Source organism: Squalius cephalus, assembly GCF_949319135.1.
Source record: "Squalius cephalus genome assembly, chromosome: 9".
In the NCBI taxonomy this organism is placed as follows: domain Eukaryota; kingdom Metazoa; phylum Chordata; class Actinopteri; order Cypriniformes; family Leuciscidae; genus Squalius; species Squalius cephalus.
Window position 1 is genome coordinate 12,494,250 of NC_137130.1, and position 15,642 is coordinate 12,509,891.

A 15,642-nucleotide genomic window follows, 5' to 3' on the forward strand; every position below is an offset into this window, starting at 1 on the left:
TTCCCTCATCTATCATGTGTCGCTTTTGTCACTCTGATGCCCTGTCACTGTGTCCAGATCACACAACAGACTTCTGGGATGCTTTTGCTATAATGGCAATGTTACGTTCAATAGCATGCGTGATTGATGTGTTTAGAGCAATAACATTGCCATGGATGTTTCCCTCCGAACAGCTCAGACAGCCTCATTTCCTCACGCAAAGGCTTTCACAAATTGAGTTGCATCACCTTGAAGTTCTTAAAGCAAAAACATGAGATAGCTATATTTATTGTGTTTTTGCTAGAAGATTGTTGTTTTATTACACTATGTTTAATGAATGCTTTAATTGACTTTTCTTTATTTTTTTATCTTACTTTCAGCACTGACAATTATTTATTTAATTAAATTTTTATTCTATTTATCTCTGAACTTGGAGATTTCAACTTGTAAAAAGCGTTCACGTCCTCGCAGAGCTTGTAATTACAGCTTTTTTTCTGAAAGCTCCTACTCCTACAGATTCTTTTGGCCGTTAGTTTTGCCATAGAAATGCATAATTCCCAGCCTGAGGACGTGAACAGCTCAGAATAGATTAATTATGACATGGCATAAACGCAGCATTAGATCTTTTCTTCCTGTTGTTTGGCCAAAAATAACCATAGAAGAATTTTCACATTATCCTTTATGAATCATTGTGCCTTTTCATGCCCTTTTAATCAAATGTAAAGCAAACAATAATGCTTGTAACCCCATTTTCAGCACATTCTAAGAGCAGCAGTATTTACTTGTCATGAACAAGGGTTCTCATAAAGGAGTGTATGTGTTGTCGAGGCCCGTCATTGATGGTTGTGTGTGTATCCTGTCTCAGCAGATTCGCTGTTCAGCGGCCTAGGCCTGGGCGCAGTGGTTGGGCTGGGGTTATCTGGCCTGCTGCTGCTGCTCGTGCTAGTGGACGTCAGCTGCTTCTTCCTGCGCCAGTGTGGCCTGCTCATGTGCATCACCCGCAAGCTCTGCAGCAAAAAGACAGCCACAAGCGGCAAGAGCAAAGAGCTAGAGGAGGGCAAAGCTGCCTACCTGTGAGTATCCCTTTTGCATCAGTTATTAGCATTTGTATTGACATTTATTCATTTAGCAAATGCTTTTATCCCAAGAGATTTAACATTTAAAGCAGAATACTTTTTTTAATGTAATGTTCTGGTACATGGAGGGCTCTGAATTGGTTGGAGGAACGCAATTTTAACAGGAACATAAAAGCGAAAAAGGAAATCAAGTGTAATCTTTCTGAACAGAAACGCTTATTTGAAATTACCATTAACCAGTTAATAACGTTATTTCACCGTTCTGTTTAAGATTTTAATTTTGCAGTCAGCCAGTCATGAATTCAAATAGTACGGCCTATTCAACGTGAGTGAAATGCCTGTGCTCAGTTGTCAAGACATGGGTAATTTGCAATGGCAATCCACTGGTATTAGCTTTTGGATCTCAGGAGGTTTTCTCATTACAAGCATTACATTTAAGTGAAAATGAATGGCAGGTAATAGCCTACAGTATAGTGTAGGACCATTGTGAATCCAATGTACATACGAGGTTTAGTCACAAGCTCTTAGTAAAATGTTTGGAACGGTAATATTACAGAAGGAACTCATGAACAGAAATGTTAAAATACTGATTCTGCTCAAAGTGAACAAATTTTATTAAAAAAATGTAAGCCCTGGGTACAAGATACATTGTTTCCTGTAACTTTAATTCCCATGTAAATACATGCACTATAAGTCTGAAAATGTCATATGCCATTTAGCCTGGGTTTCTCCATGCTGCCTTGCGCACAGTGCGATTTTATTCACGCTGCTAGGCAGCCTGGACACCATGGACCAGATTTTCCCCTCAAAAAGGGAACCAATCACAGAACGGGGAGGGAGCAGCAAGGCGATGACGACGTCTATGCGACACACCGAAGCAGTTTGTTTATATCTATGGATCCAACATGGCAGCAGACGCGAAGTTGCCTTTCGATGTGTTCTAAGTAGTTTAGAACGCAAGTTTATTTCGTCTTATTCCTCGTCGAATTTCTGTCGCTCTACATACGTCATCTGGTATAATTGAAACGATTGGCTATGAGCTACGTACAGGCGCATTTGATAGACATTCGTAGCGCCCAATAAACGGCTCTGGGCATTCGTAAACCACGCCTCAAATACGAGAAAATTAACATGTGGTTCCCAGACCACGTCTGATGTTAGCCAGGCTATATGCCATTGCATATAATAAATATTTTAAAGTTCAAAAAAGGTTGCAAACGCAATGCCTATCACTTACACTCAAGAGAGAGTCTCAGTCAGATATCGGTTAGAAAAAATAACTTGCAGCTTACTTTGCATAAAAAGTAATAATGTAACATCATTAGTTAGTTTTTATAATGAGTTACACTACATTGTAATGAGTTACTTTAAAAGTAATGTTACCTTATAACTACAACAAACAATTTGTCTTCAGTTGACAGTAAAACATGCTGCAATTCAAAGTCCTCAAGCTAGCCAGAAAAAGAAAGGTGTGACAGACAAACAGTTTTGATTTATATGGAGCGTGTACGTCAAAGAAATACTTAGTCTACAGGCTTATCAGTTTGTTTACTGTGAATCACTCATTTGAATAATGCGATCTACGTTTTATTGTTAGTTGAATTGAATGTTTTGCTTCCGACTGGTGCCTTTATGGTTCCTGACATCCTGTGTAGACTTTGTCCTTTGGTTTGCAGGGTAACTGATCTGTAGCTATGCATTGCCTGCTGTAAAAACTCAAGTCCTGCCAGGTTTACTTGGCTAAAAGTTCAGAGAGATTAAGGACCGTGATTGTCTTCAGCTTCAATAACAAGCAGATATGAGCCCCATACCATCCCAAAGGCCTTGGCCTGGACTTAAGTAACATTATTACAGAGGAAGGTTCCTTTCCAATGTTATCCCATGTGATGAAGAGTCACACATGGGGCCTTAGAAATAATGCACATATGCGACCAATCCGTCACAGGGCCTGATGCTTACTTTGTGGCCCAAGAGTGTTACACAAATAACCCCCAGAAAACATACGTTTATAAACCTATAGGTTGACATTAAAGTCAACAATAATGTGATGTCAAGTATTCTTGAGTGAAGCCAGATAGCTTGATTTCATCCATTGGGATATTGTTGGGAATTTTTTTTCCATTCTTTGATAGGTAAGGGTTGAAAAAGTTAATGAGCTGAGCAGGAAAGTGGAAAATGTGTTACTTTTTAATTACAGATTGCAAAGACAGACATTATTTGTCTTTGAAAATAATATTTTATATTTTATATATTATGATAATTTGTTCCTAGTTAAAGAGTTCACCCTAAAAAAATATTTTAACATTTGCTAACCTTCATGGCATTCCAAACCTGTTTGAATTTATTTATTTATTTATTTATTTATTTTGTCTGTGGATCACAAAATAAGATTTCTTGAAGAAGAAAAAAACTATGAAAGTTTATGGAGTTCCAGTATTGTTTTTGACCCCACTGACTTTAATTGTATGGACAAAAACAGTTAAAAAACGTTCATTGAGGTTTGGATGAACATGAGGGTGAGTAAATGATGACATAAGACTGTTTTCACACTGACAGTACCATTAAAAATGTTAGGGTCAGTTAGATTTTTTATTCTTTGAAAGAAATTAAAGCAAATGTGCATTAAATTAATTAATAGTGACAGTAAAGACTTTAACATTGTAACAGAAAAAAATCTATTTCACATAAATGCTGTTCTTCTGAACTTTATATTCCAAAAATCCTGGGAAAAATATATCAAATAAATATATTAAATATATTAAAATAGAAAATAAATGTATTGTAATATTTCACAATATTTCTGTATTTCTAATCAAAGAAATGCAGCCTTTTAGAAATCCTACCGACCTCACGCTTTTGAACACTAGCCGTAATTTGGGTGCATGGCTCAAACCTGATCCGAAGCCACCTTTTCAAGCATCTCATCGATCTCATAAGTTCCTAAAACAAACCAAACTGTGGTGCCAAATAGATTCTGGTCTGCAAAAAGCCCCCTAAGTCTGAATTTCAGCCTCTGGGGAACCACAATGGCTAGTTGTCAATTGAAAATGTGTTTTTGACCACTCTTTCAAACTGCCCACTGTGCACCTTTCTTCTCTTCCGACAGGAAATTGCCACTGAAAGAGGAAAACGGCAAGGAGACTCTGAAACCGGACACGATCGAGATCAAAGTTCACGGTGACAACAGCCGACACATGACACAGGAGGACAGTAAAGCGTAATGGAGGCCCTGCTATCCTCTAAAAAAAACATGCAAAGTGAGCCACCCAGAGACCAATAGCAAGCAAACTAATGAGAATACAAGCAAGAACACGCCAACCAATTGTAAGATCGTTTGTTAGAGACTCCTCGTCCGGGGTATCAGAAGAGGCCACGCGATAACTGCTTTGTGAAACATTTTTCGGAGGTTGCCGCTCAACAGACAGGCCCCCGTTTATTTGTGCTTGTTCTCGCTTATTTTTGGGCTTCTTTTTTTTCAAGGCTTTGCTGTTGCTTTGAGTCTGATTCTTTGTTACTTGGAGGTTGGGTCTACGCCGTAAGCTTCACGTTTTCTCTTGCTCTCATTCCATCTTTCTTTGGAATCCGGCCGTTGCACTTTTTCAGTGGTTACTCAAAAAAAATCGCTTCTTAATGCGTCACTCAAAATTAAGTGTGTGGAAATCCCCCACTTTTTTTCGGTCTGTGTTGTAGTTTTGAGTAACTGTTTGAGTAATGTTTACTTTCTAGCCTTTTTGCCACTAAATGTCTCACCCAAATGCAAATAAATTACAGAATGCTCAGAAGCAAAGCAAGGATCAACCACACTTGACCCCAAACTGAGTACATGGTACATGGGTACATGGGTGGCGCTGACACAGGCCCAACTTGGCCTAGACGATGAATTACTCATAGATTACAAGTGTATTTGTGGATGAAAATATGTCCTTGTTTCCAACACTGTTGTTTCATCAGAATCAGAGGAGCATCGTATGTCATACTTTCTTGTGGAGATATCTTGGAAACAAAAAAAAAAAAGAAAGTGCTTTTCCTTTAGAACCGTGTGAAAGTTTGTACGTGTGTGCGTCTGAGCATGGCCGTGTTGTTGTGGGGATGTGTTTGGATGTGTGTGATAGCGAGCATGGAGTGTAGAAAGATGAAGAATGACGTAAAGAAAGTAGAGGTTGCCAAGTCTTAAAGGATTAGGAAAATATGAGAAATATCTATTCAAGTGTGCTGATGTAAATACTTGTTATTTCTTTGGAACATTTCACAACAGAAAAAAAATATGATTCATTCCAGGTTCTGTCTTAGCGTGACACATAAATGATGACAAAGTATGTGCATCAAAATTGGCAATCAATGTAAAGGTTTTCTGTGTAAGTGATGTTATCGAGAGCTAAAGAAGGGCAGGTGGCCAAGAAGGTGGTTTCAGATGAGTCACAGAGGTTTTAGCTATACAATTTGTTTTGGTAATCAAATCCATGCCATTTTTGGATAATTTGAGCAAGGAAGCTTTGGTTTTATGAGAGATCAGGGGTCTGCAGGTGATCAGGATCTTTGTGTTGCAGTAATAAGGATGGAAATGGCATTCTGCTAGACGCATGCTCATTTTACCAATCGGAGTTTGAGAAAGAAGTCTTGATATCCATCTAAATGTTCAGCATATTCACTTTGGTTTGGGCCAGCTAATTTCTCCAAAAAACTAAAACTTTTGCATATATTTTTCATAATCACCAGGCTCTTCACATTCAGCGCAATAGAACATTGTGGAATGTTGCCAATTTCTTTTCAGCAGTCTAAAGGGAGCACTCCATACGCCCAACTGTACTTGTGGAATTCTTGTAATCCAGTGTAATTTTTCTTCTGTAAATAAAAGTGTCCCAATATTAAAGTTTAAACCATTTGGACTCTGCTTTTTAAAGCATATAGCACACATTTGTGTTAAAGAACACTTTCATAGTCTTTGATAATTATACAAGACATGGCTGTGTACCAAAACCTAGTGAGCTACCGAAAGAGAAAGCTCACTGGGTTTTGAAGCACAGCCATTGAATATGTGGTGTGGGAAATGAATGTAGTTGAGATTCAATGGTCCTTAAAGGTTCCTTTCCTTGTCCTGGAGCCGGTGACCTGTGGAAATGAAGAACGAGACTGGAACATCCATGCCTGACCACGTTTGAAAGAAACCATCTACGTTTCCTTCGGGGGTCCTGTTGTCTGCTGCACTTTGAAGTGTAAGTACTGGAGAGCTAATGCAGACTCACCCGGGCATTGGTGTCCTCTGCCTTGGCTATCCACTAAACACACATGGTCTTTAATCAGGGTGAACACAGTAGACAATGACTGCCCAACCGAGAACAGTTTTTAGGATGCAAACTGATCTTTCCATAATGATTCACTCAACCTTCTCAGGCTTTTCTAAATGGGTCTGGCTTTGTGTATCGCTACACCATTTAAAATCGACAATGAAATTTTGCTGATGTGACCAGCCCTTAAAGGTACACTGTGTAGGAATTTCTCCCATCTAGCGGTGAAATTGTATTTTGCATTCAAACAAGTAATGCTCTCTAGCGCCTCACTTTTTCAAATGCATGTTGCAACTAGGGTAGCTGTTATGTACAGTGGCGATTCTAGGGGGTGGCCTGGGGTGGCCGGGGCCACCCCTGAAAGCTCATTGGCCACCCCTGTGGCCACCCCAGATCTGATAGGTAGTTGGTCAAGTTCGTCAACACAAGAAATGAGAAATGTTGTCAATCAATGATGACAGCTGATCAACTGATTTAGGGTCAGTTTAAATTTTTTAACTAACACAGTAACGGTCAAACTGAGACTTTGAGAGCTGATTTCTGCTCAGCGGACGTTTGGCCATGCAGGTCAGGTGACTTATGAGATGAAAGTACGTGCGCTGCACGGTGCACCTGCTGCTGCTAGTCCGTGAAACAAGAGGACGGTGACGGTCACACAGTTGCAACAATACAACAACAATAAAAACGCTGGAATCAGTCGATTGAGAGGTATGGTCGGGACCCAACGCAGCAGAGTGCGGCTCGGGAATATAGATCTGATGGCCGAGTGCGGGCATGGGCGGTAATGCACTCGTGTGTGTGCTGGTTGCGGGAGAGTAAAACGATTCGCGGGACTCCCGCAAAATAGAATTATCTATAAATTGAACATCTAAAAACAAATAAATTGTCATTCATCTGTTGCACAAAAGCAACAAGAACAACTAAAACAAAATAGAAACGATTTACAGGCCAGAGTCTCTATGTATAACATGTTTGCATTTGCAACAATGTAGCCAATCACAGACATATGTGTTGATTTCTTGAACGCAGTGGCCAATCAGAGACATTTAAGATAGAATCCCCTCACCGCTCAAAATGGACTTTTTGTTCAGTGCTGATTTCTGCATAGGCTACTGGCAAATCATCTGATTATAGCAAACAAAGTGTATATATTATGAAAGATTCATTATGCAGCCAGTTTCATTGATAATAACAGAGATTTGTGAGATCACGATGAACTGAGATGTCAGCTTTTTAGGAATTATTAAGGGAGAAATCCGTCCTGCGCAGGTCTCTAATGTAGACTTTAAAAAGTAAGTAAGAATCTAAGTAAGAATCTTTATTCTCAATGTATATCAAGTATACAATGAAATTGCAATGCTCTACGGCCAGTGCATAATAAATATAAAAATTGTTAAAACAATAAATAAATATATAAAAAATATAAGACAGAATTTAAGAATATATGTGACCCTGGATCACAAAACCAGTCTTATGTTGCACAGGTATATGTGTGGCAATAGCCAACAAAACATTGTATGGGTCAAAATTATAGATTTTTCTTTTATGCCAAAAATCATTAGGATATTAAGTAAAGATCATGTTCCATGAAGATATTTTGTAAATTTCCCACCTTAAATATATAAAACATTTATTTTTGTGAATGGATGCAGCACTATCGCCAATAGAAATGGACAACTTTAAAGGCGATTTTCTCAATATTTCGATTTTTCTGTACCCTCAGATTCCAGATTTTCAAATAGTTGTATCTCGGCCAAATATTGTCCTATTCCTAACAAACCATACATCAATGGAAAGATTATATATTCAGCTTTCAGATGATGTATAAATCTCAATTTAAAAAAAATTACCCATAAGACTGGTTTTGTGGTCCAGGGTCACATATAAGACAGAGACTACAGCTCACTCCATATTGTCCACATGTGTTATGAATTGAAAAACAAACGACTAACATTATATTTACATTAAAAGTAGCCTAGGCTGCAATCTAGTGTATGTGAACCTTTTTGCAGATAAACACAAGTGCATTTTCAGACAAGTTAATGGACAAGTTAATTGAGTAGCCTAAATCATATTCCCACTACGGTAATTAATAACAGACTATAGCCTAGTAAACACATTTCCTAAATAGGCCTGTGACTGTATCTTACATTTTATGAAATAGTACCATTATTTAAAAATAAAGTTTGCACTTTGTTACTATTATTAAAATCCTCTATTGTTCATAAGAGTTTAAAGGTTTACATAACATTACTTTATAGTAGGCTATATATGGCCACCCCACTCTAGTTTTGTGTCCCATCTTGGCCACCCCAGTAAAAATGTCCTGGATACGCCACTGGTTATGTACCAAGAAGCTATGACAACATGTCTTCCAATAGCACTTCATCGAGTTTAACTATACATGTTCTCCTGTTATGCTGCCTATATAATGAATTACACGACCAAGCAATGGAAAAAAAGCTTATAATTTAGACTGTAACATTGACTTACCTGTCGAGAAGAAAGCAGGCAACTTCAGCATCCCTTTCAAAGTCTTTCTCCTTCATTACCTCTTTCCACCTGGGAAAAGCTATCCCGATATTTACTCTCGTTTTTTTAATTCGCTGGTCACGTTTCCTTTTAAATTCGATTTTTTGCTTTTTTGGCGACAAGGATTCCTTCTCCTGTGGCTCGGCATAAGTATAATCCTGCATTATGAAGTACCGTGCAGTGCAGCCTTTCAAATTTGCCGGGGCAGTGACAAGCGCCTCTCACTGTTCTCCTTGTCTGTTTCAGCTGGTTTCATTCACGTGACGCTGGCTCTGAACGAAAACGCGTTGTGGAAACGCGTTGAGGTAGGCTAGTGCTTTTTTCCCCTCTCTGCTATTATAGTTTTTCAAAATAGCGGAACGACAAGGAAGCCTCCTTGGACTTACCCGTCCAATGTAGATAAAGATAAGAAATTCTTTGCTTACGAGGATAAGTCAGATCATTGGCAGAGGTAATTTTACACCAATGAGGACATATTTATGAATAAAGACATTGATTTTAGCTAATAAAATACTTAGCTAAAAACTACACAGTGTACCTTTTAAGAAATCCTCTACCCATGTAATACAGGAATCAAAGCCTATGAAGGAGGCCCTTTGTGTGCAGAAATTTATTAATGCCGTGTGGAGTTTGAAAGGCTGTTTTTGGGCAAATGTTCAATGAGAGAGAACTGTTGCAGTTTCCATGTAGTATGTCCAGTGCTGTGAAAAAGTATTTGTTTATTCTGTATTTTATTTTTATTTTTTTTCTACTAAGATATATATTCCATACTTTTCCTTGAATACCAAAGAAATGAAAGATGCACCAAACATCTGTGCCCATTTTACATCCAGACTATGTAGTTATAAATGAACACAACCCAAAACTGATCACATAAAATCAGAAAAGGGCAGTTTTCTTTTCACAACACTGTATATATTGTTAAAAAGCTTATAAGGATTTAAGATTATGAAAAGGATAATAGATTGTGTATGTTCTCTCTCACTTTGTTCTCAAGCCTATCCATTTAAGCTTTCTTAAAGAAAACAGCCAATCATTGTGAATAGTCTGGTCTTTGCTTTTTTCCCAATATAATATCCTTCAAAGTTTCATACAGCGGTCAACAGACTCAAAATGGCATAATTTGGAGCACTTCTAAAAAGCCTATGTGGTTACAAAATGATCCTGTATCTTTTTAAAGAGTGAATTAGGAACTATTCGCTACAATTGTTTGGGTTCATTTCAAGACAGCTGTCAAGATATCTCTCTGGCAGCGGGGGGAATTAGAGCTAGATTACAATGTTTATTTGTATTGTGTTTCTCTTTAGCTGAAACTGTTATTGCTTCTGTTGTTAATGTATTTCAACCAAAGACATGCCTTAAGGGAGTTCTCGATAACAGCCTGGACATAGCGCTGAGTAAATACCATACGGCTACAAGCATTCGCTCTGCTTTTACTGCTGTTTTAAATGGCTTTGCTTTTGCCCTAATTACATTCTTGCCTGATGTAATTAGCTTAAAGAAACAAACAGATACCTGTGCCTAATTGCATTTATAATTGATTTTTACAGCCATTTAAGAAAATTGTCATTTGAAAAAAACAATCGGTTATTTTAAGCAACATTTTAGCATTTAAATGACAAAGCAGGCCATAAAATGAAAGCACAATGTAAGAAACAAGCCAGTTTTTATTTATTTTTTTATTTTTTTTTCTGTTTTCACAGCAGTATGACAAAAGGACTTATTACTATCAGTGCGACCCAGTGTGAATGACTAAACATAATGACAGATGATAGCAATAATGATAAAACCTCAGAGGGCTTACTGGGGGGAAGCTACTACATCACCTATATTGGTATTTTTATTATGTATTAGAAGTGATTCAAATATATGAATGATATGATTTAACAATAACCTTTCTTGACCCAGCATTTACTTAATGTATTCCTCGCCTACTGACTACATAAATCATGTTTATATGGCCAGCTTTTATCCGTTTATGGTTGCAGCGTTTGTTCGGTTTGAAATTGATCCATTTGAAAAGATTTATGGGGATATTCAACTTAATTTGTCACTCGGAATTGAAAGAGTAACTTATCTAAAAAAAAAAAAATGTACACATGATTTATTTTCCATGATTTATTTTCTAGCAGTCTTTTTTGAGAAACACGCACAAACACAAGCTGCCATGCTCATATTAATAGAAACTTTTGACGTAGAATGCTAGACTGAAGCGCCATGCTCGGCGAACAAATCCCTGGCTAAGCCAGAGGGGTGCAGAAAGCCTTCTGTAATCTGCACACAACCAGAATCATCCAGTGAAGTCAGCCACCATTTTGGGGCATCCCACTTATGATTAAAAAGCAGTGGTGTAAGTTCCTGAAAGATCGCGAGGCAGTCTTTAGTAACACTTTCCTATAAATGCATGCATGTATGTCTGCAATCTAGAAAACTTACAAGCTCTCACACACCTGAATTTATTCTTAAAGCAGCGAACATGTGAAGCGTTGCCGGAATCTCTGCAAACTTCAGTGAGCAAATTCTGCACTAATCCTTTTGGCAGGTGCTCCTCCTTCCTAATCTGCCTGCTCTCAGAATCTCCCATGATGCCATGGGTTGCTTGGTGCACCTCCTCACCTGTGATAAGGCGCGCCTGAGGGACATGCTGAGATAAATGCTTAATAATTAAAGAGATGGAGAGGCGTGTCAAGGGCTCTGTGCGGTTAATGCCTTACAGGCTGTGAGGATGAGAGTCTTATAGCCACAGCCAGAACACGGCTCTCTCAAACAGATGGGACAGGCTCCTCTCATTCTCTTCATCCATCTCTCTGTCTTTGTAGCTCTCACTCTCACCATCTGACCATCATTAAAACAAATTTGATTTATTGTAATAACAAATTAAAAGTGCTCAAAACACATTGAACATACACTACCATTAAGTCTCTTATGCTGACCAAAGCTGCATTTATTTGATCAAAAATGCAGTAAAACAGTATTGTTGTGAAATAGTATTACTATTTAAAATAACTGTTTTCTATTTTAATATATTTTAAGATTAAATGTATTCCTGTGGTGAATTTTCAGCAACATTACTCATTACAGTCTTCAGTGTCACATGATCCTTCAGAAATCATTCTAATATGCTGATTTGGTGCTCTGAACTCAAAACTGTATGATTATCAATATCATCAATGTTGAAACCAGTTGTGCTGCTTAATATTTTTGTTTGTTTTTCAGTCTTTTGATGAACAGAAAATTCAATAAAAGGTGAAATTGAAATAGGTGGGTTTTTTTGTAAAATTATGTCGGTAACATGTTATTTTTATAGTCCCTTTTGAGCATTTTGTTGACCAATAAGTTGGTTAACTTTCCAACTACATGTCAACTATAACTCTCATTAGAGTATTAATAGACTACTTAATATCAGCTAACTCTTTATTGTGATGGTCCTCCAACAGACATTCTACTGACTATAAAAAGTAGGGTGACCAGACCCCGAAATCTAAAGCCCTATTCGCACGGGATAAGTATTACCTGGTGACCTCTAGTCAATTGTAATAATTGCGGAGGTTGTCTGTGATCTTAATCCCGTGCGAATCGGCCATGTAATTTGTAAAGTAAAAATTCCCCCGCAAATGACCTACCATATTTCGCAGAACACAGAGGTCCTGTGATAATATTAGTCCCGTGCGAATCGGCATCTCTGTGATTTGGCGGGGTCGTTTCTAATTTTTTCAAGGTTTTTGTTTCCTGTGCGCTTTTTTATCCATCTTTCGCAAACAATGGAGGCTGCGTTTGAGTGTTTTGATAGTATTTTGGGTGCTGGGTCATATCGCTATACACCATACAACTATACAATTTGCAGAAAGAGAAAGCCGAGAACCATGATTAGATGGAGATGAATGATATGAATGAGCGGTAAGGAACATTCATCTGTTTATGATATATTATACAGCTAGACCTATAATAACAACAAGACATTTCCAAGCAATAGCCTATTGACATCATATCCAGGGGATAAGTCAGTAAATTCGAGTAAAATCACAGGCTTCGCTTATCCCGTGCGAATGCGCCATACGAAATTCAGATGTGGGTGGGCAATTTCTAAATCACACGAGGTCCCCAGATAATACTAATCCCGTGCGAATAGGGTTTAAGCTGTTGTCCTGAATCCCGAATCCGGGCCTAATTGTCCCGAGAATTGTACTAAAGCAAAATATTTAGTAGTTATTGTTTGATAAAACAATAAAAAACCGTCCGTGGAGGTTGAGTTGTCCTGCAGCCATCCCCCGCCGGCTGCTCATTGGCTGCAGCATCTTTTTTTCTTTTTTTGAAGTTCTTTTTTTTTAAAAGATACCGTAGGCGCAAATTTATATGCATTGATAAGCGAGCGCAAGTTGCCGCAGTCGTGAGGACAGTGAATGTGCAGGCAGCCAGTCGTAAAAGAGTGATTGATTTGGTGTGCAAAAAAATACTTCGGCCTAATGTCTGATGTCGGGTTACACAAAGCAAATCATCTACACAATTATTTTGTTTTCTTATTTAATGACCGACAATTTAGTCGTAATAATAATTTTGGCATAAGGCTTATTAGCGTTAGGCTAGCCTGAAAGGTCTGATTGTACGCACTGTTACAACAGTCAATGTTTTGTTTTTGGTTTTTTTTCACAATGGCATTTGAGTTCATGATTTTAATGTTGTTTTTTTTGTGGCAGACTAAAGACTAATGACAGACTGTTGATATTTGAATAAAAATATGTTTGGTTCAGGTTTGAAATTCATTATCTTTTATTATAGGCTATGTAGTCTAATATCATAGTAGGCCTACCCCACCAAAGCAACCGATCCTCCCTGTCCCGTCCCGTCCCGAATTTCAGCCAATCTCATCTGGTCACCCTATTTGCAGCACAGTTACATTCTCTTTATGCTAAAGGTTAAACATCAAAGAGAATGTGTTTCATGTAAAATAATCGAAATCACTGTTATCTTTTTATTGAGACCTGGTAGGTGCCCTCTAAATGTCAGTAAGTGTCTGTTAATCAAAAGCCCTGGGGTTCTCAGTAATGGAGTGTAAGCTGTCCGTCAGGAGCTAATGCATTCAGAAGCTCAGTGTGATGTCATCAACATGAAGGGCAGAAAATAATGAAGCAATAATGAAGCCTCTGTCTCTTAATCAGAGCAAGCAATCAGATTTATGTCAACACATGTCTACCTGTTTATTTATGTAATTATCTATTTTGCAGCTAAATTTACTTGCGCCTAGACTGCTTTGGGCGAATGCGAATCAGAAGGTCAATGCAAATAATGAATGGATTTTTATTAATGACGTTTAAGGAAATGAAGACAGAAGAGAGGGCCTAATATAGGCTAATGGATCAATCAATTGAAGCCAAGCGCACAGTATTCTCGACTGAAGGTTGATGCCCTGCATGCATTTAAAGACTCACAGTTTCTTGTTTTCTGTAGTAATCGCAAACTAACTGTGTCAATTACAAGATATTTCTCGTCCTCCACAGCGAAAATCCTGGAATACATTCGGAAACTTGCTTAAAGCGATGGTTAGGGAGAGATTATGTTTTACAACATTTTACCAAACCGCTATACGGAGGCTTGTTTTTGCCCTGATTTGCACAAAATGGGGAAAAGAGAAAAAATATTTACATTTAATTGGTCTGTGAGATTTCAGCAGGTTTGCGTGTTTGTGCTTGAAAAGCATCTGCAATGAGTATTTTAGTTGTACACTTGAACACTGAGAATTCGCCAATGATTCTTTTTAGAACTATAGATTACTGAAACACTGAGTAAATGTTGAATTTTTGAGACCATTTGACCCACAAATAGTTACACTTTGGAGGTTACTAAAGAAGTAAAAAAAGAAGGGGAAAAAAAGCACTAGAAAGGTTAGACCTTGCATCAATGTCAACACAGAAATCTGGTTGTACTCTGACAGAGAAAGAGTAGGTCTGTATATTTTTGGTATGAATATGAATGGAGTTAGTCGTCCATGCTTTGCTAATGAGACTCAGGGAGCAGCCAGAAGACAGAACTAATTAATTATCTGCTGACATTTATGGATAATAACCTTATGGTGCATATCAGACTTTATGAATATACATGGGTACATGTACATGAACAGAGCATTACCAGACTGCTAGATGAAATGAAAGAACACAAATATACACATCAGCTTAATACCCTGTTGGGTACGAACAATGTCAAGTGTCCATCACAAATTAGCTCTTCACCAGATTGCATTGCAAAACATCTTTTACCTAATCATTCAATGCTTTTGTTTTTTTGTTTTCCAGTAAAAAATATCTAAATGCCAGCTATACAGTGCATTCTTGAATGCCTGGTTCTTACTGGTTGATAGAGCCATCCAGTGGTCAGATGTTTTGCAGCTGGCAACGAGGTAGACCGCTTTAAACACTTCCTTCAAGCAACTTGGATTTTGTCTGTTTCATGCAAATGCAATGGTCGTCATCTTGTGTCTCAGTAATCGATCGTAATTCAGAGGACTATTAATATTACTGTAATTTTTTTTTAGTGTTTATCTTGATTAAAGGGGTCATGAATTAAGAAATACATTTTTCCTTGATCTTTTGACATATAAGAGGTAATTGTACTATAAATATATCCTGTAAGTTTCAGAACTCAAAATGTTCTCGTTAGTCCAAAAACTGTTTTTTATTGAAACAAAGCTGCCAAAATGACTTGTTTTGGATTTTGTCTCATTATGACGTAATAGTGCGACTCACTCTGCAGATCAACACCTACTTTTACAGTTGCCT

At 37.8% G+C, this 15,642-nt stretch overlaps 1 protein-coding gene across 2 annotated transcripts in view; it reads left to right on the forward strand.

The window, feature by feature from the left end:
• LOC307164408 (neural cell adhesion molecule 2) overlaps positions 1–5,930 on the forward strand; it is a 209,434-nt gene extending 203,504 nt beyond the window's left edge. Inside the window, exons 16-17 of one of the 2 annotated variants that reach the window (XM_079881230.1) lie at positions 845–1,052; positions 4,162–5,930. In XM_079881230.1, the coding sequence (XP_079737356.1) occupies positions 845–1,052; positions 4,162–4,276 (323 nt within the window). In that variant the 3' untranslated portion in view covers positions 4,277–5,930. The remainder of the gene's footprint in view (positions 1–844; positions 1,053–4,161) is intronic. The other variant, XM_079881231.1, reaches the window with a different exon arrangement.
• Positions 5,931–15,642: the final 9,712 nt, after the last annotated feature.